Raw genomic sequence first — 27,348 nt, forward strand, 5'->3', positions numbered from 1 at the left:
TCCAATCCTTTCAGTGAATAAGGTGAAATTAGGCCTTACCTGCTAATTTTCTTTCCTCTAGACCCTCCAGACCGGTCAAGACGCTTGGGTTATGCACTCCTACCAGCAGAGGGAGACTGAGAACACTAAAACTGAAACAATGTATAAGCCACCTGCCAACCCCCAAGCAGCCAGTAAATCAGTAACAAAGCAGAAAAGAACAATCAAACACATAAAACTAATACATAGAACCCTGTACTCAGAACTCAAAACAGACACGAATGTGCTTCTGTCGACCGAATGCCAAAGCGCTGCAGTCCGCCCCTGACAACGCAGAGGTTACTACCACTGAACTTCAGAAAACGAGAAGTCCAGAACTAAAGACCTATCAGCCATAGCAACCCTGAGGCACAAAACCAAAACCAGTCTGCAGACCACACTAGACTAAAACATACTGGGTGGGTTCTTGGCCGGTCTGGAGGGTCTACAGGAAAGAAAATTAGCAGGTAAGGCCTAATTTCACCTTCCTCAGTGACCATCCAGACCGGTCAAGACGCTTGGGAAGTGCCAAAGCAGTAAATAGTCTAAGGGTGGGAACCCCGAAAACCAGAAACTGCCGCACCCTCTCTAGCCTGCACATCAATCCTATAATGCTTCACAAAAACAATACAGAGAGGACCAGACAGCCACTCTGCAAATATCTTGAGGAGGAATCAAACTACTTTCAGCCCAGGAGGAAGCCACCCCCTGAGTAGGATGCGCCTTAAGTACTGAAGGCACCTCATGCCCCTTGAGCAAGTATGCCGAAGAAACTGCCTCTTTCAACCATCTGGATATCATTGCTTTAGAAGCTGCAGCACCCTTCTTAGGTCCCCCATACAACACAAACAACCTATCAGAGGCTCAAAACACTTGAGTCCTTGTCAAGTAAGAACGCAAAGCTCAACGAACATCCAATTTAGCTAAACGGCGTTTAGTCGAATCTCCCGACCTATCGCCCAAAACCGGCAAACAAATGTCCTGATTCACATGAAAAGAGGAAACCACCTTAGGCAAAAAGGATGGAATGGGCTTCAGGGACACCTTTTCCTTAGAAAAAGTAAAAAAAGGAGCACGACAAGACAAAGCCTGCAACTCCAAAATCCGCCGAGCCGAAGCAATAGCCACCAAAAACACCGTCTTCAGAGTGAGATCCTTAAAAGTACTCGAAACCAATGGTTCAAAGGGGGAACCCACCAACACCTCCAACACCAGATTCAAATCTCATGGAGGAACCACTTGAAGCCGCAGTGGACGAATCAACTTCACGCCCCACAAAAAATGAACCACATCCGGAGAAGAGGCCAAGGATACACCCTTTACCTTCCCCCGGAAACAAGCCAAAGCCGCCACCTGTACCTTCAAAGAGGAAAGAGTGAGACCTCTATCCACACCATCTTGCAAAAATTCTAGCACTTCCGGAACCGAAATATGGCAAGGAGAATAAGAACGCTCCTGACACCAATTTTCAAAAATTAGCCACATACGAACATAAGCGACAGAGGTGGACCGTTCACGGGACTGCAACACAGTATCAATTACTCTGGACGAAACCCCCTTCTTCCGCAACCTGTTCCTCTCAAGAGCCAAGCCGTAAGCGAGAATGGAGACAGATCAGGCATCACTATGGGGCCTTGCACTAACAACACCAACTCCTCCAGAGACAGCGGACCCCGAACTGCCAGATGCACTAGATCTCCATACCACGGCCGACAAGGCCAATTTGGAGCTACCAGAATCACCGTGCCTAAGTGCCGCTCTATTCTCTGAATTACACGACCTACCAGGGCCCAAGGAGGAAACATGTACAACAGCTGTTGAGGAGGCCATGGAAGCACCAGGGCGTCGATCCCCTCGGACCGCGGATCCTGACGACTGAAAAACCGTGGCACCTGAGCATTGGCGGAGGTCGCCATGAGGTCCATCACAGGCAGACCCCACTCCATCAGCAGACGATGAAACAGCAGACGATGAAGCGACCACTCTCCGGGGTCCAATGTGTGTCTGCTCAGAAAATCCGCGCTTACGTTGTCCACGCCGGCCACGTGACCTCCTGACAGACACTGCAGATGAACTTCTGCCCAACGCATTAGCTCTGCTGTCTCCTCGGCGACTGCCCGACTCTTCGTGCCCCCTTGACGATTGACAAATGCGATGGCCGTGGCATTGTCGGACAGAACCCAGACCGCCTTGCTACTTAGAAGATACTGAAGAGCCTGGAGAGCCAAACGGATCGCCCGTGTTTCCAGACGATTGATGGACCATCCGGCCTCCGACGACGACCAACGGGCCTGGACCACCTGTCCGAGGCAATGGGCCCCCCAACCTCCCAGATTGGCATCCGTGGTGAGAACAATCCAGTCTGGAGGATCCAAGGGCATGCCCTTCTCCAGATTTGGCGTGTGAAGCCACCACTGAAGGCTGAGGCGGGGAGCATCCGGCAAAAACAGTCTCTCCTCCAAGTCCTGAATCTGAGGAGACCAGCGATCCAGCAGGGATGACTGTAACTGCCGGATGTGAGCCCGGGCCCATGGAACTAATTCTATTGACACTGCCATGAGACCCAATACCTGCAGATAAGAGCGAGCTGATGGAAGCCTCTTGGAGCAAAGCTGATGAATCAGAGCCTGCATCTTGACAATCCGAGCTGACGGTAGGAACACTCGCCCCTTCAACGTGTTGAAACGAACTCCCAGATACTCCAGGGACTGCAACGGAACTAGGTGACTCTTGTCCACGTTCACTACCCAACCAAGCGACTCCAAGAAACTCACCACTCTCGCGGTCGCCTCTACACTCTCCTGCCTGGACTTGGCTCGAGTCAGCCAATCATCGAGATACAGATGGACCAAGCTTCCTTGCTTCTTCAATGCTGCCGCTATGACCACCATAACCTTGGAAAAGGTACGAGGCGCCGTCGCAAGACTGAACGGCAGAGCACAGAATTGAAAATGCTGTCCTAAGACCGCAAAATGAAGAAAACGCTGATGCGCCGCCCAGATGGGAATATGTAGATAGGCTTCTGTCAGATCCAACGAAGTGAGAAACTCCCCCAACTGATCCGCTACGATGATCGAATGCAAAGTCTCCATCCGAAAGCAGGGAACATTCAGCGCCCCGTTGACCCTTTTCAGATCTAAAATAGGCCGGAAGGCACCCTCCTTCTTGGGAACCACTAAATAAATTGAGTAACAACCCGCCCCCCTCTCTGAGGTGGGTATGGGAACCACAGCCCCCAGATCGATCAACCGAAGGAGGGTTTGGCGAATTGTCCTGGCCTTGAGACGAGAGCGACACGGAGATCCCAGAAAAAAATCGGGAAGAGGGCCATCGAACTCTAGGGCTGCATACGCTGAAAAAAATCGCCCTCTAGGCGCACCATTGGCCCTACCCGGCCTGTACCGCCGAGCATCTTGCAGACGACCACGGCCCGATAGCCCTCGACCACCTGTTCTGGGAAGCATCTCTGGCAGGTGCAGAACCTTAGCATCCCCAAGACTGCTTACTAACTTATCCAGATCTTCCCCAAACAGCATAGAACCCTTGAAGGGGAGAGGACACAACTTGAACTTAGAGGCCGCATCTGCGACCCAACCTCAAAGCCAAAGAGCCCGACGAGCTCCCACAACCAATGCCGTATTTTTTGCCGATGCTCGCAGCAAATCATAAAGAGCATCCGCTAAGAAAGAAGAGCCCATCTCCAGCCTGGCTAGTTCCTGCACCCAGGAAGATCTATCCACCGCCGGATCATCTAAGAGTTTGTCAGCCCAGTGGAAGCAAGCACAAGCTACTAAACCTCCACACACCAAGGCCTGCAGCGACAAGGCGGACAGATCAAAACTACGCCTAATAAAGGATTCCTATCTTGAGGATCCCTGAGAGCAGCCCCCCATCAACAGGAATAGCAGTGGCTTTAGTGACCGCCGTCACTACCACATCTACTGTAGGGGACTTTAAGGAGTCCCTATCCTCTTGCGGAAGAGGATAAAGCCTCGCCATAGCTCTAACCACCCTACAAGCAGAATCTGGGGAAGACCATTCCTGCATGACTATATCTCTGAGGTCTTTATTCATGGGAAAAGAATGGGAAGACCGGCGAATACCCTTAACCAACGGGTCTACCTGCTTTACCTCCGCCACCGTGGTATCAGGAGAATCAAAATTGTTTTAAATTATTTATAGCAATTTTTACAATTATAATCAAGCATAACTTATTTGAAAAGCAATACATTTTCCATTGTATTTTTAAGAACAAATTCAACTACGTCCACTTCATGGACACCTGAATGTGGAGTACCGCAAGGATCACCCCTCTCACCAACCATTTTCAACATAATGATGATCCCATTGGCAAAACTTCTATCAAATCATAACCTCAACCCATATATATACGCCGACGATGTAACAATATACATCCCTTTCAAACAAGACATCAAAGAAATATACAATGAAATTAACCAAAGTCTACACATCATGAACACCTGGGCAGATGCATTTCGATTGAAACTAAACGCAGAAAAAACTCAATGCCTAATACTCACCTCCCAATACAACACGAATGAATTTACCGCTTTAAACACACCAAAACTAAACCTTCCAATCTCAGAAACTTTAAAAATCCTTGGAGTCACTATTGATCGCCATCTAACACTCGAAACCCATGCAAACAATACAACCAAAAAGATGTTCTACTGCATGTGGAAACTGAAAAGAATAAGACCATTCTTCCCAAGATCCGTCTTTCGCAACCTAGTGCAATCCCTCGTACTCAGCCATCTGGATTACTGCAATTCACTATACGCAGGTTGTAAAGAGCAAATACTGAGGAAACTTCAAACAGCCCAGAACACAGCAGCCAGACTCATCTTCGGAAAACCAAAATACGAAAGTGCAAAACCCTTACGAGAGAAGTTACACTGGCTCCCACTTAAGGAACGCATTACTTTTAAAGTATGCACATTAGTCCACAAAATTATTCACGGTGAAGCACCAGCCTACATGTCTGACTTAATAGACCTACCTCCCAGAAACGCTAAAAGATCATCTCGAACTTTCCTTAACCTCCACTTCCCTAATTGCAAAGACATAAAATACAAGGCGCTGCACGCATCAACCTTTTCTTACATAAGCACGCAATTCTGGAATACACTACCACGCAACTTGAAAACGATCCACGAACTAACCAACTTCCGCAAACTATTGAAGACTCATCTCTTTGATAAAATTTACTGTAAGGATCAAAACACATGAAGTCCACACTCACTGTTCAGAAATACACCAATACATTATCTTCTGAATTCTCATCCCCCGTAATTTTATCACATTTATACCTTTACTCACAGAAAAATGTTATACCGAATGTTCTCTTGCTAATGTTCTATTACCCTATCAGTTTCCCGTTGTCTCTTTCCACTGTTCCATTGTTCTTTTCCTTTGTCCTATTTCCTAACGATACTTTGACTTTGTCTTTGCATAACTTCTCACAATGTAATCCATAACTGAGTTGTAACAAATCGTATTTCCATCATTTACAATGTATTGTAAGCCACACTGAGCTCGCAAATAGGTGGGAAAATGTGGGATACAAATGCAATAAATAAATAAATAAATAAACAAACATTAAAAATAAAGAAACAGGAATGAAAATCCTTGCTCAAGTCCACTATATAGGATTCAAGATGTTAGGAAAAATGGAATTATATTCAAAACAATAGTTTTAAAGATATTGGTTTGAGGTGTTTGCAGGTTACACTGTACGGTATTATATTTATCTATATTACAGGAAAGATGACATTTTTAACCCTCATTACTTTGCCTAGATGCTAGAAATGCAGTTAGCTGAGCTGGGTCAAAGAAAACATATTTAAACGATTGGCATTTCACCACACATTTACATGGAAACCCCATCCCCACCAACTTACTTAGCACCATCTCTCCTACTGTCACCCCCCACCCCATCTGTCATATCCTCAACCTCTCTCTCTCCACTGCAACTGTCCCTGACACCTTCAAGCATGCTGTAGTCACACCACTCCTCAAAAAACCATCACTTGACCCTACCTGTCCCTCCAACTACCGCCCCATTTCCCTCCTACCCTTCCTCTCCAAGCTACTTGAACGTGCCGTTCACAGCCGTTGCCTTGATTTTCTCTCCTCTCATGACATCCTTGATCCGCTTCAATCCGGCTTTCGCCCCTTACACGCGACAGAAACAGCGCTATCTAAAGTCTGCAATGACCTCTTCCTTGCCAAATCCAAAGGCCACTACTCCATCCTCATCCTCCTCGACCTATCCGCCGCTTTTGACACTGTCAATCACAATTTACTTCTTGCCACACTGTCCTCATTTGGGTTCCAGGGCTCTGTCCTCTCCTTGTTCTCCTCTCTCCTGGTTCTCCTCTTATCTCTCCCACCATACCTTCAGAGTACATTCTCATGGTTCTTCCTCCACCCCCATCCCGCTCTCTGTTGGAGTTATCAGGGATCTGTCCTTGGACCCCTTCTTTTTTCAATCTACACCTCTTCACTGGGCTCCCATGGTTTCCAATATCATCTTTATGCTGACGACACCCAGCTTTATCTCTCCACACCAGACATTACTGCAGAAACCCAGGACAAAGTATCGGCCTGCTTATCCAACATTGCTGCCTGGATGTCCAACTGCCATCTGAAACTGAATATGGCCAAGACCAAGCTTATTGTCTTCCCACCCAAACCCACTTCTCCTCTCCCTCCACTCTCTATCTCAGTTGATAACACCCTCATCCTCCCCGTCTCATCTGCCCGCAACCTCAAAGTAATATTTGACTCCTCCCTCTCCTTCTCTGCGCATATCCAGCAGATAGCCAAGACCTGTCGCTTCTTCCTCTATAACATCAGCAAAATTCACCCTTTCCTCTCTGAGCACACCACCCGAACTCTCATCCACTCTCTCATTACCTCTCGCCTTGACTACTGCAACCTACTCCCTACTGGCCTCCCACTTAACCATCTATCCCCCCTTCAATCCGTTCAGAACTCTGCTGAGCATCTTATCTTCCGCCTAGACCGATATGCTCATATCACCCCTCTCATCAAGTCACTTCACTGGCTTCCGATCAGGTACCGCATACAGTTCAAGCTTCTCCTGCTAACCTACAAATGCACTCAATCTGCAGCCCCTCCTTACCTCTCTACCCTCATCTCCCCTTACATTCCTACCCATAACCTCCGCTCTCATGACAAAGCACTCCTTTCAGTACCCTTCTCCACTACTGCCAACTCCAGGCTCCGCCCTTTCTGCCTCGCCTCACCCCATGCTTGGAATAAACTCCCTGAGCCCATACGCCAGGCTCCCTCCCTGCCCATCTTCAAATCCTTGCTCAAAGCCCAACTCTTCAATGTCGCTTTCGGCACCTAACCACTATACCTCTATTCAGGAAATCTAGACTGCCCCAACTTGACATTTCGTTCTTTAGATTGTAAGCTCCTTTGAGCAGGGACTGTCCTTCTTTGTTAAACTGTACAGCGCTGCATAACCCTAGTAGTGCTCTAGAAATGTTAAGTTGTAGTAGTAGAAAAAAGATTGCGCCCAGCTGAAGGACCCCAGGTCTCATCAAAATAAATTGTTTTCGTTGCTTTTACGTATCCCTAGAGATATCAAGGAATATTTGTACTTTTTGACCAAGAAACAGTTTATCCTTGTTTTTAAAATACATTGAGGCATATTTTCAAAGCACTTAGCCTCCCAAAGTTCCATAGAAACCTATGGAACTTAGCCTCCCAAAGTGCTTTGAAAATATGCCTCACAGTCATTAACAAAGACTTATCTGGAGCCAGTGCTACTGTCGCTATTAATGTTGTTGAAGTAACAGGTTCATTATCTGAAGACTCAAGTAATTCAGAAATGTTCAAATCTTGTTCTTGTTCTTTCTGGTCATTTTGGTCAGATAATGGCAAGTAGTATACCTGAGAGAAAGGAGGGATAATTTCTTCCTTCACTCCAAAAATCTCTATAAGGTATTTCTTTAGCATCTCTCTAGTAGATTTAGTAAGCTGTTTGGGGAAGTTCAAGAAACGGAGGTTATTACTCCTCGCAGAGTTCTCAAGGGCTTCAGTTTTTCTTCTCAAGTAAACCAAATCCTTTATCATAGATTCCTGTTGAGTTTGCATTTTTTTAACTTCCAATGCCATTTTTATATCTGATTGTTCTAACTTTTCTACTTTAAGATCCAAAGCTTTTGTATTCTGTTCAAGAATCATCATGTCTTGTTTCAGTTTTTGTATCTGTGGGAAAAGCGATTTCCCTGAGCCCACTATTAGGATCCAAAGTGAGTCTAGAGTCACTTCAGTTGGCTTAATAATATCAAAAGAAAATTGTGCGGGTAGTACCTCTCTCTCCGTTGTTATCTCCAAGTTCAGATTTGCAGTTTCTTCCACCTTAGATGTAGCAGGTGTCGATATTCCCATCTGGGCCTTCAGCTCACCAACGGTCTGATCTAACCCCTCCCGTCTCTGTTCACTTGCACCATTCTTGGGAAGCAGGTTCAGAGACGCCTCTGTTGGTGTGCTGCAACTTGTTGGTTGGGGGGGTGGTTTCCTTGTGTCGGGGGCTGAGCATCAGCTCTAGCCCAAGAGACGCTTCCAGGCCTCCATTTGCTCCAGAGCAGGTCAGCGGGCTACCTTCCGACATAGTTGATACCGGTATAGATGGAACAATAGCTGTCTGAAGAAACGGTCGAATATCTTTGAGAGGAAAGAGCCTGCCGTTGTGGGGCATTGGAGGCTGAACGACCCCGTCTCTTCGGCATCTCGATATAAAGATTACTTCAGAAAGCTAAACAAGTGCGACCTGCTAGCACTTCAACACCGCGGCCATCTTGAATCAGCCTTTCAGGAGAATCAAATTTAAGTGTAGCAACCACCTGATCAATCAATTCAGCCAGCTCATCTCTATGAAAGATCCTCACTAAAGAGGGATCTTCACCTGGCAAGGACCCCTCCTCCTCAGGACAGGTGTCCAAAAGAACGTCATCTCCAAGATCACTGCACTCCTCTTCTGAGTGCTGTAAGGACAAAAACTCAGGGTCTTCTGACCACTCCAGACGAGGGCGCTTGGCAACTTAGGGACCTACCCCCTTCTGAAGGTCTGCCTGCTGGGATCCTGACTTCCATGCCTGGAACATCAACCAAATAAAATCAGGTGGGAATCCCATGCCCCCTGAGCACTCAGGAGACCAGCCTGCATTTTGCCCCTGAAAATCCTGCAACATCTGAAGCGAAACAGCAGGGCCAGAGGAATCCAAGATGGCGGTGGTTCCTACCAAAATCGGAACCGCCGCTACTGCACCTGGGAGCAAGGACATATCAACAGAGCCCGAGCCAACCCCGGAAACCTCTGCGGACAATACCGGAGGCGAAGAAGGAGAAATTAGATCTTACCTGCTAATTTGCTTTCCTTTAGTCCCTCCGGACCGGACCAGGATTGGACTGATGTTTCCCATTTTTCATCTTTTCCAATCACTTTTTTCTTACTGGTCTGGACTCTTCTACTGGCGTTCAAGATCACAGGAAATTATATGCTTTATATATGCTTTACATATTAAAACAGATCTTATATATTTAGAGAACTGTTACAAGCTATTTGGTCCTTCCTTTTGGTACTTCTAGTCAAGGTAAGGTTGCCATTGTTTCGGCCTCACTATATCTCGACGTATTAAGGAATTCATACCTTCTATTTGTCTACTCACTGGGGGACAATTTCCTGAGAGTGTTATAACATATGCTCCATCTTGAGAAGCGGGGTTCGTTCCTTCGCACAGCGATTTTTGGTGCACTAGGTGCACATTTTGTACGGTGCCATTTTGAGCTTATCTTCATTCTCTTTTGATTGATATACACTCTACATGTTCATTGTTGCCAGGAGGTGATCTATGCAACTCGGAGATGCTTAGGGGTTTGAAAGGGTCCCTCCCTTAAGGTTACTGCTTTGGTACTTCCCATCAGTCCAATCCTGGAGGCGGTTTCGGCTCCCCACAGAGCCTGCATTGTGCCCCCGGCATGCCCATACCTCGGTGCGCACAGAACCGGCAACAGGACGGTTTCCCCGCCGACATCCCTCAGGGAAGAAAGGAGGTAAGCAACCTAACAGGCAGCAGCGCCCAGACTCACTCTCTCTCACAAAACGCACTCCCGGTCAGCCCCAAAACAAACAAGCAGAGCTTTTTTTTTTTTCCTTTTTTTCAACTGGCTTCTTACCTCCCAGCCTGGTTGCTAAAAGCTGACAAGGGCTATGGCTCTCAAGCCCAGGCAAAGGGCTAACTGCTCAGGAGAGCACAGCAGGGGGAGGGACCCAATCACCGGGTGTGACACCCCGGGGGAAAAACAGAGCCCCATCAGACCCACTTCCCCGAAGCACACAGATTCTAAGTACAGGGTGCTAACCAACAAAAGGCCTACCAGACTGACTGCTCAGGCTGTACATCTACCCTCTGCTGGAGACTGAGATTTACTGGCTGCTGCTTGGGGGTTGGCAAGTGGCTTATACCTTGTTACAGTTTTAGTGTTCTCAGTCTCCCTCTGCTGGTAGGAGTGCAAAACCCAAGCGTCTTGACCGGTCTGGAGGGTTGCTGAGGAAATGTCTTTATTTATTGGGAAAAATCAAAATAAATGAGCGATATAATGTGTTGGAAATTCAACCAACATATTGTGCAGTTATTGGTGGCCTACTCTTTTTACAGCGGACTCCAGGAATGAGAGGTATAAGGGGGCCGAAAAAGTCAGCTGAGTAACTGGCTGACTGGTGGCCTGGCAGCTAAAGAGCCTTTGATCAAATATAGGAGGTCATGGGTTTGAGTCTAGCTTAGTCAGAGCTAGGTGGGGCTAGAGCAGGCAAGTGGTGTGGGTGGAGGGGGCAACATCACAGATAGACTTGTGTACTGAGTATATTTGGTGAAAACTCAATAACTGCGGAGGGGCAGCCAGGGTTATGCTGCTTTTTCCTCTGAAAATGGCCAAACTAGAAGTAAAACTACCTGCTTCTCATCAATTGGAGACTGTGGGGTTTAAACCCACAACCTGACTGTTACTAACCCAGCACCAACCTTTAGGCCAGCCAGGCTTTCACACTAAGAGCTTTTCGGAACTTGTACTTCTCCTCTTCTGGGTTCGGACCGCTGTAGAATAGAGAAGATTACCTAGATACAGGTTAAATTTCAGGAGCTGTTGGTGGCTCAGAGGTAAAACAAAAAAGAACAAACCCTATTGCAATATCATGGGGTTCAAGTCCCACATCTTACTATAATTTAAAGACATTGTAATTACTTAAATGCAAGATAAGTTGTACAGAGTTACATTTTCCAACAAAGAATATCAAGTTTCTGTAATCACAGTTTAAGTAGATAATCACTTTAATCCTGCCAAGTGATTCGACTAAGGTGCAGCTCTATCACAAGCCTCTGATCTTCTCCAGTATCTGATGTCTGTTCAATGTATTCCGAGGAAGGGGCTGGTGAGGTGCCAGCTTTTTATGGGACAGTAAAAGGAAGCCTCCTGGACTGCTCCTGCAATGAGATCCTTGCAGCATGAACTGTACTGAAGATTCAGACACAGCTCTGAGCAGATAGGAGATTTCAGCTACAGCCAGGCTTTGGGAATGCTGGAGAGATGGATTATATCACCCTCCTATGACTCACAGGATGGAAGGGAGGCATCCAGGTGAATCTTTTTATTTCCAAACATAATACAGCTTTCAAACACATCCAGTTCTTTACAGCAACATTCTTGCTCTCAGCATCAGCAAGGACACACAAAAGCATTGGAAGAGGAAAGTTTGATTTCTTTATTGGTACAGAAGAAAATCAGGCAGACCAGAGTTTCTGTCTATTTGGAATAAAAATATAAAGACGGTCCTGGCTCCTACACCCAAAGCCCTGCTCAATAAAAACAGGCAAAGTGCATCGTATTTCAACCCGTAGCAAATAGGTCACTCCAGTTAATTATAAACAACCCTAGAATGCGATACATGGGTGGTGATGGGGGGGGGGGGGGGGGGGATGACAAGCACCTCGATTCTATTTGCAACCACATGAGAAACATCCCCATCATTCAGGGAAAGGCTTTGTAAAGGGAGGGGACACTGATTCCTGCTTTAACCCTTCATACTACACCATCTGGAGACGAGGTGTAGCAGAAACACTGGGGCTGCCTCAGGGAATCCCTCCCCCCCCCAGACCACATGGGGGAACTCCTACCTGACACCCAACAGACTTAACTTTTACAGAAACCAGGACTACAACCTCCCATACAGCAAAGGGACAGTCTGTGCTTTACATAAAAATTTGCTTAAAATCCCCTGCACCAGTCCAGCCTTTAAAACAGGACAGACTATCCTCAGCGAGAGAAATGCAACACAGGGCAGAGGGCAGAGTCAGTCCTTGTCCCCAGGCCCTACCCCTTCCACTCGCATGAGAGTTGTAGGGACAGGGCTCCCAGCCTGGGTTGGGGATGTGTAAGAGAGACTCCCTGAAGTCATGGGAGTCAAAGTCCCTTCAGCAGCAGGACAGGGTCAGGAAGAGCCTTGAGCTCAAATAAAAATAAAATATTTACATTATTTCCCCTCCCAAGACTGTTGTGCAGAGTTACTCAGATTTCTGGTTCTTGTTCCCCGGAATTTCTAACAGCGTGGTCTGTTTAATGGTACCAGGATGGGGATGGGGGCATTTTCCCCACAGGTCTCACTTCCAGCCCCAGGGTCAGGGTATTGGGAAGGAACTGGACCTTGAAGACAGAAAGCCAAAACGTCTGGTAGAAGGAGTCGCTGCCCAAGAAGACAAGTGAACTTACAAGCCTCCACCACAATAACCCCCCCCCCCCCCAAATAAAGTATGACAAAGTTATGCAAGTGCCACCATGAGCCAGGAGGGCCAAACTAAAATTATTTTAAAACATTGTATTTAAAAATTGACCCTGAGGTGCAGCACAACGAAACCTCTGCTCCCAGACTGCTCAGATGCAGTGTGGTAAGAGCAGGGGGTGGGCTGTACCTTATCTAGAAGGGGCCTTGCTGCACCCCAAGTCCTCAGGGGAAAATGGCTCTAGGCCTCTGAGATGGGGACAGACCAAAATGCTATGCTGCTCCCCCCCCCCCCCCCCCCCCCCAAGAGACAGAGACTGCAGGCCGAGGCTCAGATCCTGCAGGAGAAAAGGCCTCTACCCCCCATTCTCAACGACAGGACAGACCAACATGCTGTTCTCCTTCCCCCCTCCCAAAAGCCCCGAGAGACACAGACTGCAGGCCAAAGCTCACATCCTGGAGCGGGAAAAGGTTTCTTGTTGTGTTGGCTTAGGCTCAGTGCGACAGCTTCTCCTGCTCGCTGGCTGGGTATTTCAGCAGCAAGGACTGTGACCGGCCTATGTGTCCCCGGCGCATGTTGGTAGCCAGTCTCTGTTGGGCTAGGAAGGACTGTGCACCCCCTGTGCTTTGGATTCTCTCTTCTGTCACCCGCTGCTGAAGCGCCATCCCCTGAACCAGACACAGAGGAGAGACAGAAATAGTCAGATCACAGCATGACAAAATCTCCATAATACAAGCCCTTTGCAATTATAGCAGACATAACATAGTAACATAGTAGATGACGGCAGAAAAAGACCTGCATCCAGTCTGCCCAACAAGATAAACTCATACGTGCTACTTTTTGTGTATACCCTACCTTGATTTGTACCTGTCCTCTTCAGGGCACAGACCGTACAAGTCTGCCCAGCACTATTCCCGCCTCCCAACCACCAGCCCTGCCTCCCACCACCAGCTCTGGCACAAACCGTATAAGTCTGCCCAGCATTTTCCCCGCCTCCCAACCACCAGCACTGCCACCCAATCTCGGCTAAGCTCCTGAGGATCCATTCCTTCTGAACAGGATTCCTTTATGTTTATCCCACGCATGTTTGAATTCCGTTACTGTTTTCATTTCCACCACATTGCCTCGGATCCTGTAACATAGTAGATGATGGCAGAAAAAGACCTGCACGGTCCATCCAGTCTGCCCAAGAAATGTGCCACTTTTTTGTGTATACCTTACCTTGATTTGTACCTGTCTTTTTCAGGGCACAGACCGTACAAGTCTACCCAGCACTATCCCCGCCTCCCACCATCGGCTCTGGCACAGACCGTATAAGTCTGCCCAACACTATCCCCACTTCCCAACCACCAGCCCCGCCTCCCACTACCGGCTCTGTTATCCAATCTTGGCTAAGCTCCTGAGGATCCATTTCTTCTGAACAGGATTCCTTTATGTTTATCCCACGCATGTTTGAATTCCGTTACTGTTTTCATCTCCTCCACCTCCCGCGGGAGGGCATTCCAAGCATCCACCACTCTCTCCGTGAAGAAATACTTCCTGACATTTTTCTTGAGTCTGCCCCCCTTCAATCTCATTTCATGTCCTCTCGTTCTACCACCTTCCCCTCTCTGGAAAAGGTTCATTTGCGGATTAATACCTTTCAAATATTTGAACGTCTGTATCATATCACCCGTTTCTCCTTTCCTCCAGGGTATACATGTTCAGGTCAACAAGACTCTCCTCATACGTAACACAAATCCCATACCATTCTCGTAGCTTTTCTTTGCACCGCTTCCATGTCCCCCCCTCTGCCACTCACATAGCAGGCACCGCTGATCCCCAGTACCCGACGCCCAATGCTAGGCACGTTATACCAGACAACACTGGTCCCCTGGATCAGAGCTTCCTCCCTCTTCCCCACCATTAGCCAAGTTATACCAGACACAGCTAATCCTCTGTATCTAACCCCCACCTTGAACACCTCCCCCCCCCCCCGCCCCATGTTGTGTAACTGGCACCCTGAACCCCCTTCTCTCCATTAACTGGAATCATCATAGCACTACACCTTGAGCCCCCCAAGGCACTGATGCTACCCTTCAAAGCCTCTCCCCTCCCCCACTCACCATGTTGTACCAGGCACTGATAATCAGCTTCTCCTCCTGTTCTCGCTGTAGTTTTGTCTTCTCAAAGTTGTTCTACCCAGGCAAAGCATTGAGTGCATAAGAAAGAAAGAGAGAGGGGGTTACTGTACAGGGGCCTCAAAGATGGACAAGACACTGCTAGCAGTGGTCTCAGATCATCTGTCTCAGCCCCACGGCCCTCCATCATTAAGCTACACGTGGATTTCTGCAGGCAAAAAGCTCCCCCACCACCCCAGCAGGATTTATCCAAGACAAAGCGTAGACTGAAAAGCAGGAGACCAGACTGTGAGAGGAGAGAACTAAAGCAACTGAGGCAGTGGAGAAACTGTTATTTTCTCACCTCCAGATGCTGGATCTTCACATCTTTCTCATACAGCTGGTTCTGCAGGGCTTGGATCTCTGGCGGGATTGTAGGGTGTTGCTGGGGTTCCATCGTTATGATCACCTGGAATTCACCAAGTAAAAAAAAAAAAAAAAAAAAAAAAAGACACCTGTACAATAGCCAAAAGGAGGAGGGGAAAAATAACAACCCCTAATCATGTAACAGAAAACGGTAAGGCCCCTCCCCTCACCGAGCGGGCTTTGTCCACGTAGCGCTTGTAACGCTCCTCCATGGCTCGCATGTCCTCATCTTTCTTCTTTAGAATCTGCTGTAATTGATCGATCTTCTTTGCCGCTGTGGAATGAGGGAGCAAACGGCACACTGAGGACGGGGGAAACTCCTGATTTGCTCAGGCTGGGGCGAGAATGAACTCCCTCCCCCCCACCACGTGCCAAACCCTCCTCCCTGACCCCCTTCCCCAGCTCACTGATATCATCTCCCTTGGGCTCCAGATCCTCGATGTATTCTCTTTTCTTCTGCAGCTCCGAGTGGGCCTCATGCAACTTCTCCCTGTAATGAGACAAGGGTCCAATCTTCAGACACACGGAAAGCCCCAGGGTATTGGAGGGGAGGGGGGGGGCAAAGGCCTAGCACAGATTCCCATTCACTAGCCCATAATCCTTCCCCTACCACCAGCTGGCTGTTCAGCTGGAAGCCAGCCCACCCCTCAAAACATGCCACCTCACAGTTAATGCTACCAGGAGGGCTCTCGTGGCAGGCTCCAGCCCTCAAGACTCTCTGGGGATGTGAGATGTTACTACGATACCCTCTAAAGTAAATAAAAGGGGGAACCCCCCCCAAAAAAACTTACAGGTGTTCATCCAGCTTCCGTTTCAACAGTGAGGACTGGAAAGCAAAAAGATCAGGTTGCAATGCAGATAGACATCTTCCTCCCACAACCCCAAAGCCCAAACACCCCCCCCCCCCCACCCTGGCAGAAAGGCTGCAGCACAGACTGACACTTTCCCTCCCAAATAAACAAGCCTCCCACCCATGTATCCTATGCTGGGGTTCTTCCTGGCTGATTGGGGGGGGGGGGGGAATTCTCTGTCTTTGCTTATAGTCCTCTAATGCAAGGGGGGGGGGGGGGGAGTGTGTGAGATGGGAAATAGGAAGTAATTATTCAGCATGAGACATGCATTCTGACCTCTGGGTACTTACAATTGCCTTGTGGCAGCAAATCAACCAGGAATCAGCAGGAAAGAAAAAAGGAACAGATTATAGCGCTTGATTTGAAAAAGATTAAAGAGAGTGAACTTATTAACCCATTCCTGGAACTTGTTAAAATTATGGAAGAGGAGAAGGACAGGTTTCAAAAGAACACAAAACTATCCCTGCAGGCAGCCGTCAGCATTGTTGCAGTCCAGAGCCTCTGAAACGGCCTTTGGCAAAACCACTGTGCCACGAGGGCACGAACGCTGCTCTCACTCGGCCTCCCAGTGTGGAGAAGTGCTGGGGGACATGATGACCCTCTGTCACACTGTACCTCTCTCTCCTCACACCCACCCCAAGCCTGAGTTACCTCCTCTCTTCCAGGCACCTCACACCCATCATAAGCCCACTGCCCCCCCACCAAGTCCCTCCCCCCCCCTTCTGGGCTACTCACATCCTCAGCCTTGGTGCCCTGTTCCTCCAACGCCTTCTGGATTTCCTCCATACGAGCCCTGAGCTCCAGAATCTGTTGCTGATTCAGTCTGTAATGACAAACACGGCACGCTGCCAAAATGAACCAACATGTGCCACATCTAACACCACCACCACCCACACATCCCCCATCCCTTCACCTTGAGCCCAGAGCTAAAAACACTTCTTTAAAAGGAAGCTCAGATCCTCATCCAGCTACCAAAAGTGAAGCATTAGCGCATCAGTTTAGAGAACACAGTTGTCGTGACTGTGAGGCTCTGAGGGAACAGGGCAGGGCAAGAGCAGATGACCAGTTCTGCACCTGTTCTCAGTCTCCAGCCTGTTCTTGGAGCGATTTGACTCCTCCAGCAGCCGCTGCAGCTCATAGACTCGCTCCCGGAATGACGTCTCCTGAACACACAGCATCTTGTTTTCATGCTGCAGGCGAACGATGGTCTCCCTGAGAGGAAAGAGATGGAGATCAGTACAGATCCGAAACTGCTACACTCTTTCTTTGCATGGCCCTTTCCTGTAAACCCTACTAGGACACTCTGATGTCAGTTCCTTATGCCATGATGTACAGGAAAAAAGACAACCCAGGTCACAAGGAGACTGCAAAACCCAGACGACTACGTAAACCTAGCTTAAACTGGTGACAGCAGGACATACATAGGGGGCCTTACAGCCACCCTATATGAGGAGGTGCGAGTTACACTCATGATGAGTCAGGGGAAAGGTTGCCTTTGAAGCAAGCGGGGTGGGGGGTCAATTCAAGCCATAACTGGAGTTAGGACAGTGCAAATCATACTTGAGCTCCGTTGGGACAATCTCAGCTGCTAGGTTGCCCACGGGAGATGAAACAGATTCAAGCAACGTTTCTGCAAAACAAAAAGAGGGAGAAGTCGATATGAGAGACCCAGTGTAACTCTGCCAACCGCCTTCACAGGCCCCTCATCACTTAAGGGCAAAGTCTCCTGTCCCTTCCACTCACCAGCCTGGCATAAGCCTGTCTGCTGCACCTGGGCACATCGGAGTTCATCGTTAGTCTCCCGCAAAGAGTCTCGCTCTGCAATCAGCCGCTGGCAGGAGAATGAAGAGACTGAAGTTAGAATGTATAGTGCAAGACCTCACTGCACTTCCCCAGGACAGCCGTCCTCCTGTAAAGCAGCCTCACCTCCTTCTCCTTCAGCAGGGTGTCGTATTTCTCCCGCAGATTCCTAAACTCAAACTGCCACTTCTCCGCCTTCACAGCCTCCTCCGAGAGCTTTGCGTGGAGCTCCTGAACCTTCAGAGTCAAAACATGGGCATTAAAGCCAAGTCACTTACTCTTACCCTGCAGCACTGAAATCACCCTCAGATGCACAGATCGGACAACCCCATTCTGCCTCTGCACACCTGTCTCTTGTGCGCCTCCAGCTGGCCGAGAACAGCATTGGCCCTGCGCAGTTCCTCCTCCAGTTGAAAGGTTCGCTGCATGTAACTGGTGTTTCCTTTCCTCTAACAGTTTTCACCTGCCGCCGCAGGTCTCCCAGGTCCTCCAGCTTCTTCCGATATGACTCCACTGTAGCCTCCAGCTTTCCGCACCTTGTCTGAAGAGTGTCTGGGGGAGGCAGGGGGATGGGTCAGAGGTTTTATTCTCTGCATCACTGGGGCAGTTAAAACCAGTGTCATACACACATGCTGCCAATGAAACCTTGAGCATTGGGAAGAGGTGGGTAGTAGAAAACGGACCAGTGTCATCCATTCTCATGACCTCTGTTGTCCCCCCAAGACCTTCAGCGCCTTAACCGTAAGACATCCATCTCATCTTTTAGAGACTGAGCTTCCCGGGCCAGGTTCGTGAGCTCCTCGTTCCTATGCTGTACTTCCAAGAGATCTCTCTCCAGCTCATCACAGCGGATCCGGTAATCGTCTTTCCCACTCTCCAGTCTGGTAAAAGAACAAAACTTTAGTGTATTAACTGGAGTAACACAGCAACCATGCTACAGGGGAGAATGCTTCTTAGCTCGACTGCCATTCCTTGCTCTAATAGTGGAAGAAATTAGGTCTTATCTGCTAATTTTCCTTTCCTTTAATCCAACCAGACCAATTCAGAATTTGTGGGTTATCCCATCGACCAGTGGACATAACCCACAAATTCTGGTCTGGTCAGGATGCTAAGGAAGAAGAAATTATGTCTTATCTGATAATTTTATTTTCATTAGTCCTTTCAGACTAGTCCTGCAATCCACTGGTTGACAGACATTCTACATTCTGTCCATCTCTTTTATCCTGCCATACTGCAAAACTCAAGTGGGTTACATATCAAGAGCTAAAACATTTATCTAGGAAGTTCTGGACGGGTCTGCTATGGATGATAAGGAAGTGAGGTTTCTGAGATCTTCAGAGCACTAGCTTCCTGATGCAAGAATTCCCCAGGAGCGAGAAAATGACAACAAAGTGATGTTGCCCTTCCCCTAGCTCTCAAATATTATTGTAAGTTCCCTTGATGGCATAGCTGACTGGCGGATTAAAAATTCAAATACACTTGAAACTTGCAACAATTATGTATTGTGCTTCATAGAATTTACCCCCAAATGGTTGAGAGAGCTTCAGAATTTGACTGAATTTAAGAAAGAAATTAAAACTTTACTATTCATCGAGGCATAATGGATCCTAACTTGTTCAAAATTAGAAGCACAACACGTTGATATATTTCAGTACTGGAGTGTTGAAAATAATGTGTATTAAAGAGTGAGCTACGTCTGTTTCGAGTCTGTTAGTAACGCTGTAAAATGTGTACAAGCTCTGTTATTGTGTATGTCATTTTGTAATCCACCTAGAACTTTGGCGATACACTAGGAGGTGCTGGTGTTGTTTCTTTTCAGCACGGTACAGCTCCGAGTGTGACCTAAAAGAAAAAGGAAAAATCTTACTCACCCCAATTCCTAAAGACAAAGAAAAGCACGAGTGAAATAACCAACTACAGGCCAGTAGCATCCATACCATTAATAACCAAAATAACCGAAGGAATGGTAACCAAACAACTCACAAACTATCTAAACAAACACTCAATACTGCATGACGCCCAATCAGGATTCCGGTCGAATCATAGCACAGAAACAGTACTAGTCACCCTTATGACTAGATTCAAACAACAATTGCAACTGGCAACAATTACTCCTCCTACAATTTGACATGTCAAGTGCCTTCGATATGGTTGACCACGGAATCCTATTACACATACTCGAATACTTTGGCATTGGAGGAAATGTCCTGAATTGGTTCGAAGGGTTCCTAACCCAACGTTCGTATCAAGTCACATCAAATTCGACCACATCTAAGGCATGGACACCTGAATGTGGAGTACAAGGATCACCTCTCTCACCAACCATTTTCAACTTAATGATGATCCCTTTGGCAAAACTCCTATCAAACCATAACCTTAACCCATATATATACGCTGATGATGTGACAATATACATCCCCTTCAAACAAGACATTAACGAAATCGATCAAAGCCTACACATCATGAACACATGGGTGGATGCATTTCGTCTGAAATTAAATGCAGAAAAAACTCAATACCTGATTCTCACCTCCCAATACAACACAAAAGAATTCACAGCCATAAATACACCAAACCTGAACCTTCAAATCTCAGAAACGCTAAAAATCCTTGGAATCACTATCGACCGCCACCTAACGCTTGAAACTCACGCTAACAACACAACAAAAAAGATGTTTTACAGCATGTGGAAACTAAAAAGGATAAGACCATACTTCCCAAGATCCGTCTTTCGCAGCCTAGTGCAATCCCTTGTGCTCAGCCATTTGGATTATTGCAACTCACTATACGCAGGTTGCAAGAACAAACACTGAGGAAACTTCAAACAGCCCAGAATACGGCAGCCAGACTCATCTTTGGAAAGCCAAAATAGGAAAGTGCAAAACCATTAAGAGAGAAACTGCACTGGCTTCCACTCAAGGAACGCGTCACTTTTAAAGTATGCACATTAGCCCACAAAATCATTCACGGCGAAGCCCCAGCCTACATGTCTGAGTTAATAGACTTACCACCCAGAAACGCCAAAAGATCATCCCGACCTTCCTTAACCTCCACTTCCCCAACTTGCAGGGCTTGAAATACAAGGCGCTACACGCGTCAACATTTTCTCCATGAGCACGCATGTTTGGAATACACTGCCGCGCAACCTAAGAACAACCAACGAGCAAGCTTCCTTCCGCACATTATTGAAGACCCATCTTTTTGAAAAAATTTACAGAAAGAAAACAAAACACAAGTCCACACTTACTGTTCACTAATGCATCATACATTCACCTCTAAACTCTCATTCCCAGAATATCCACATCACTCATACCTTTCACAGAAGATATATACCATACGCCTTCATGCCTTTTTATTGCCCTCTAAGCTCCTATTGTTTCCTTCCAAGTTTCAATGTCTATGTTCCATTGTTACATTCTTAACGCAGACCTAATTGTTTCGCATAACTCTGCACACCGTAATCCTAACTATCTGTAACAAATTGTATTTCCAACATTCAACTCATATTGTAAGCCACACTGAACCCGCAAAAAGGTGGGAAATGTGGGGATACAAATGCAATAAATAAATAATAAATAAAATACAGTCTCGAAGGTCCCGAGCACAGATGACAATCTTGGGCACCACATTGCACTTGAAGATGCCTGAGCCAGGAGAGACACCAAGAACCTGGGAAAGGGAGCAGAGAGGCAGGGGCTGGAGAGGTGGAGGCAAGCCAAAGAATGTCGACCTGAGGGAGGGGGGAAGTATCTATTTACTTATGGTTAGGGTTCCATGGATTCCCGGGATTTTCATTCATAATTCACGGAGTCTGGGAGAAATCACTACAGAAGTGGGCACTGCCCTGCACTCAGGCTTCCTCTTAGACTTGGTGATTGCTAGTCACTGGAATCCAAAAGTGCTAACCTAGCTCCTGAGGAAAGTGCACGAAGACCACTTAGTGTTTGAGCTGAAATTTAAATTACTGCTTACAGACTGTGAAGTGCTCTAGTACTCTGCACAGAATTCCCCTAGGTGTACGCTGCCAAGTCTAAACAAGGGGAGAACCCTGACAAGCATACCACTTAGGACTCTATACCTTCTGGCACAATTCAAACTACAAGATAGCTGAAGTGCGTGTTTGGAGGGTAGGGAGGTTGACCCGCTGCACAGCCTGCATCCCACAGGGGCTGTACCTGAAGTTCTCTTCCTGCAGCTGCTCAATCTGGGTCTGTAGTAGCAGCAGTTTTCTTGCTGGTAATGCCGGAGGCATCCAGAGATTCCAGGTGGCTCTGGCACTCCCTCAGGTTGTGGTTCTCCATCACCAGGTTTGTCTTCTCCTCCACCAGTAGTGAAATCTAACAAGAACCAAGAGCTAATGAACAAGGCAGCATTAATGCTGGCCAGAAACTAACTGGCAGATCTGCGCAGCTTCCACGCTCCGAAGGACAGGCCGCTTCGGACCTTGTCACTGCTGGAGAAATTGTTGGTTAATCTTCAAAAACAAGCAGAAGTGAAGAAAGCAGGTAGGGAAGTTAGCAGAAGACTCCAGGGAAGCGAGAGCATGGGTTGCCCTCCTGTCCCAGGTAAAGCCCTCTATCCTCACTCGCTATCCATGGCGTCTCTTGCCTATAACATAACCTTGTAACACTCTCAGAAGGGAGGCTGCCCAGATCCTCTCTCACCTGGAACAGGAGCCCCAGCTGACTCTCCTTCCCTGGAGAAGATGCAAGCATCCACCCCTCTCCCCACCGTGCTCTCATTAGTAGGTCTCTACATATGAGAGATTTTTATCCAGCATGCACATCAGGTTGGGGGAGAAAACACACCAAGGACATAGGTTGGGTGGAGGTAGAAGATGCAAAGTCTATGGTCAGTCGAAAGAGGAGTCCGAGCACAGGGAAGCATTAAACCCACTCACCCTTGAAAAATCTAAAGCCTGTAAAAACGACAGGCACAGTGACCCTGAAGAGTGAAGAAAGCAAGCGTGGGAAATCATGCTAGGCCGAGGCTAACGGATTTTATTATCTGTGATGATCTCTGCAGTGAACCGCTGCCTGAGGCCTTGCAGAGTTCACTTCACCCTGAGTCATGTCCTTGGTGTGTGGCTGGTGGGACACAGGGCAGACGCCCCCGTTTGGAAGCAGAGACGGTGTGAAACATAGAGCCTGCTGGTATTACTGGGCGAGTACAGTGCCTGCAGAAAGGGCGAAGCAGAAGAATGAGGTGGGTCAGTCAGTGTGTGCGGCACTCGGATGGCCGAGAGGAACTCACCCAGCTTCCACATCCGCCCGTGTGGTCCCGTATCCCCAAGAACCCTACACCTTGTGAGAAGTAAACATGTCAGGGCGAGGCAGCGTAGAGAGATGGGCACCAAGTTAAACCAGACCACTGCCATGGCTGTCCCCATCTTGATCATTGCTTGAAATGAATTTATAAAATTTAAATAGACAGCTCAGTATGTCTTCAACCCCCTTACGATAAGTTTTGTTCATTAGACCATTCTGCATGGATCGAAGGGGGCTCCTCTTACAAGAACCTTCTTCCGGTTCACTAATATTTAATATTCTGACTGGAACTAGGTTCGAGTGCTGCTGTTCTATTTGTGACACGCAAAGAGCAACCTCCGGGGAGACGGACTTGAAATGACTTGCCGCCTTCTCCACATCTTCCTTCTATCTTTTCCCAGAATACATAGAGAGTAGAGGTCCATCACCCAGAGAGGATGGCTGCTCCCTTTTCAGTCTAATTCCCTGGTCTGCAGTCCTTCCACCCTCCCTCCCCAGTTATAATGAAAGCACAGCCACACACCTGCTGTTCTAGATCTCGGCAACGCTGTCTCATGCTGTCTTCCACTTCTTCCAGGTCATCACTCAAAAAATAATACTTCCGAGACTGAAAAGGAAAGGGAAAGGGGGAAGGGAAATAGGACTTAATATACCCGGCCTTTCTGAGGGTTTTGCAACTACATTCAAAGCGGTTTACAATATATTCAGGGTACTTATTTTGTACAAGGGGCAATGGAGGGTTAAGTGACTTGCCCAGAGTCACAAGGAGGTGCAGTGGGAATCGAATTCAGTTCCTCAGGATCAAAGTCCACTGCACTAACCACTAGGCTACTCCTCCACAGGATTCCCAGGCTCAGATCACCCTTCCCACCCTGGTCCCTCCTCAGGGTCCAGGCCCCTCCTCCCCAATTGAAGATGTACAAACTCGAGTCCCTCCCATTGTTACCTGGTGATCAAAGTTCCCGTAGGATTCTGAAGAGATGGCCTCTGTGGGGTCTTTGGTCATGAGCTATGGAGACAGAAGAGGGGAGTTACTTGGTGCAGAACGGGAAACCGAGCAGTCCCAGACCCATTTTGCTATTCTAGTTTCCTGCCACGTCTGAACCAACCCCCTTACAGGGGGAATACAGAGCCCCATCGTGTACAGCAGCTCCCTGAACCCCAGTTAAATGATAAAAGTGCAAGACTGAAGGAACGACAGCAGGACAGGAACAGTCACTGAAACCACTCTTACCTCCTGAATCGCTGTCATAACCACATGCTGGACAGATTCCTCCAAAGTCATGATCTGTTTGATGTGTTCTGGGACAGAGGGGGATAAGTGTAGAACCTTTGATCAGAAAGAGTGCGAACGAGAACTGCAGACCCTCTCTATCAAGCACATGGTTTTCTTCCCAGAATATGAGGAGAAATAACCAGCCCATCAGCCTACACCCAATTCATCAGCACGTTAAGACACTGGTGATTTATTACATGCCCCCTCCCCTGTTTAAAATCCAAACATTAGAAGCAGGATCCCAGCACTGGGCATAACGCATGCAACACAGTACCTCTTCCTCACCTACTTCATCGCTGTGAGGGTGGCCAGAGGCCTAGGCACACAGGACTCCCCCCCCCCCCCCCCCCCCCAGGCAGCAGAGCACAGCAGAGAGGTACCTGCCTCCCAGCCCGACTAACATCCACGATGCAGCTGCAGTAAAAGGACCGTGGAATGTGCAGACTGGCTGGGAGTGAGGCAGAGATATACAATACACTCTCTCTCCTTCTGCCAAGCAGTGTGGAGCACTGAGCCCCTGTAACCCTTCCCTGCTTCTCCTGCAGGCAGGGGCGCTCCATGAACATGCATCAGAGGAGGGAAAGGCACAGCACCAGACTTTGTCCCGCTTGTTCGGATTCAGATGAAGAAATACCTACCTCCCATGCCAGTTACCCACTGGTACAGGGAATATAGTAAACACATTCTCCTCTCCCCGTCCAAACCCAATACATGACCACCACCTTCCCATGGACAAGCTGAGCTGAAGACAACTTTCTACCGTAAGACAAGAGGCAGCACTGGATATTACAATCTCCCGCACAAGCCAACACTTTCAATTCTCAGCAGGATACTTGTAACACAGGGGGCATCTGGCCTTTCCTCTTATTGATCTGGAGAAAGGGGTGGGGGGCAGGTAAAGGCTGACAGTCAACTTCTTACCTTGCTTCTTCTCACAGCTGATGGCACAGCCCAGCACCAGCTGCAGCAGCTTCCCCAGCTCTGTTGGGTCCGAAAACTCCCCAATCAGCGTCACGTCTGGCAGATGGTCGTCGGCAACTGAATGTCCCAGGACCTGAAGGGCCAGAAAAATGACCTCTAACTGCTTCCCCAAGACCTTCCTTCCTTACCTCTCAGAGGACACCTAGGAACACTCACTCCAGACACCCCCAGGAAAGGGCCAGCAAGCTGCGTAGTTCCCAGGATGTCCTCTGCAGTGGGCACTCTCTGCATGAGGAAACCTCTTATCACACCAAACAAAAGAAAGAGGATCAATAATAAACTCACGTCATGGTAGTACTCCAGCACACTCTGCAGGATCTTCTTCAGGTTACTCAGCTACGGGAGAGGAGGAGGAAATGCCATTAGCTGAACTCTGCACATTAGATCCCAAGGTCTGTGCAGTCCCAAGATGGGGGCACTTCAAACTTTTCCATAATACACCTTCATTAACAATGACCTACCGATGCCAGAGGAGCCCAAGGCACAAAGACCATAAAGCATTATATTATTGTTATAGCTAGTGGGGGGGGGGGGGGGGGGGGGGGGGGGGGGGGATAAGAGACTTACTGCATAGAGCCAGGGATTAGAACTGAAGCACAGGGAGACAGAGTGGCAGTGAATTGTCATTACAAGGGTACCTTCAGCCTCCAGTTCTCCCGGGTCTCTTCTTTGATGCGCATCAGCCAGGCATCGTTAAACCAGTTGGGATCTCTGCAAATTTAAGTGAGGTGTGGAATCAGAGTATTGCGGGAGGAGGGCTTCTAAAATAACAGCTAAGTCCTTCTTCCATCACACTATAACTTCTCCGGACAATGTAGCAAACACAGACTAACTGGCACATCCCAGTGACTAGTGAAATAGCACCATTGCCACGCCACGGGTCCCAAGACACAGGGGAGGGCCAAGCTGCTTACATTTGGTGGAGGACATGGGCGACAGCCACCCCACTGGACAGGTCCTGGAAGGTGGCACATGGTGATGGCACCTGGAACGTTTGCAGCTGGGAGAGAGAAGAGATGATTAAAAAGAGAAACTATAATAAAACCAGGTCAAGGCATTGGGGGGGGGGGGGGGGGGGGGGTAGGAGGACAATCAGCTGGGTGGAGGTAATAAGCCAGGAGCACAGATACTGCCTAACATCTACAGGAAAATGGAGAGGGGGCTGTCATGGCAACACAGAGAATGGGTAGGGGGAGTGAAGGATGTACACAGCATGGTATTTTGGAGGGGTATATGCAAACACAGTATCTCCAGGGGAGGAAGGATTATACACTTCACGGTGTCTTGGGGGGTGGGGGTGGGGGGGCTTCTTACCCAGGTGAGCAGGGAGCCGCACAGTGCGGCCTTTTTCACACTCATGTCATCAGCACCACCTCCCTCCCGGCTCCCGTCCGTTCGTCCGTCCCCGGGGGCTTTATCAGAGGACCCATCCGGGGAGGCTTCACAATGCCTGACAGCAAATACCGGAAGTGAGCTAATCTGTGCCCCGCACGCCTGATCCCGGAAGTGAGCTTTGCCCCGCACGCCTGGCACCCGGAAGTAAATCTTCCCGTTATGCCCGATCCTGGAAGTAACTCTGCCCCGCACGAAGGAGGGTTAGATTGAGAACGAAGCCAGTAGGCGGAGTCACAAGTCCACCCAAAACAATAGGAAAAGATTCTTAGACATAAGGGACTTACTATGCCTGGTCCATCTGCAAAACAGGTGGTGGAGCAACTAAGGAAAAATAAGAAACAACAAAACAAACAGAGCCTGTTGTTGTAATCTGCCTTGGGAAGGCTCCTGTTAGAAAGATTG

General features: G+C 48.2%; 1 protein-coding gene across 1 annotated transcript; it reads right to left on the reverse strand.

Annotated features, from left to right (window-relative positions):
* Nucleotides 1-11,816: 11,816 nt before the first annotated feature.
* Nucleotides 11,817-27,016, reverse strand: HOOK2 (hook microtubule tethering protein 2). Its single transcript, XM_030196947.1, is given in 26 exon segments — nt 11,817-13,519; nt 14,957-15,028; nt 15,315-15,419; nt 15,547-15,650; nt 15,784-15,866; nt 16,168-16,202; nt 16,518-16,523; nt 16,963-17,050; nt 17,302-17,439; nt 17,788-17,857; nt 17,971-18,058; nt 18,154-18,264; nt 18,375-18,467; nt 18,470-18,556; nt 18,558-18,579; nt 18,768-18,908; nt 22,203-22,276; nt 22,278-22,364; nt 23,818-23,901; nt 24,241-24,303; nt 24,529-24,596; nt 25,492-25,624; nt 25,837-25,887; nt 26,190-26,262; nt 26,466-26,551; nt 26,866-27,016. Coding segments are annotated over 26 exon segments (2,181 nt in total). The 5' UTR covers nt 26,911-27,016; the 3' UTR covers nt 11,817-13,345.
* Nucleotides 27,017-27,348: the final 332 nt, after the last annotated feature.

The sequence above is a fragment of the Microcaecilia unicolor genome, chromosome 3, assembly GCF_901765095.1.
Source record: "Microcaecilia unicolor chromosome 3, aMicUni1.1, whole genome shotgun sequence".
Classification (NCBI taxonomy): domain Eukaryota; kingdom Metazoa; phylum Chordata; class Amphibia; order Gymnophiona; family Siphonopidae; genus Microcaecilia; species Microcaecilia unicolor.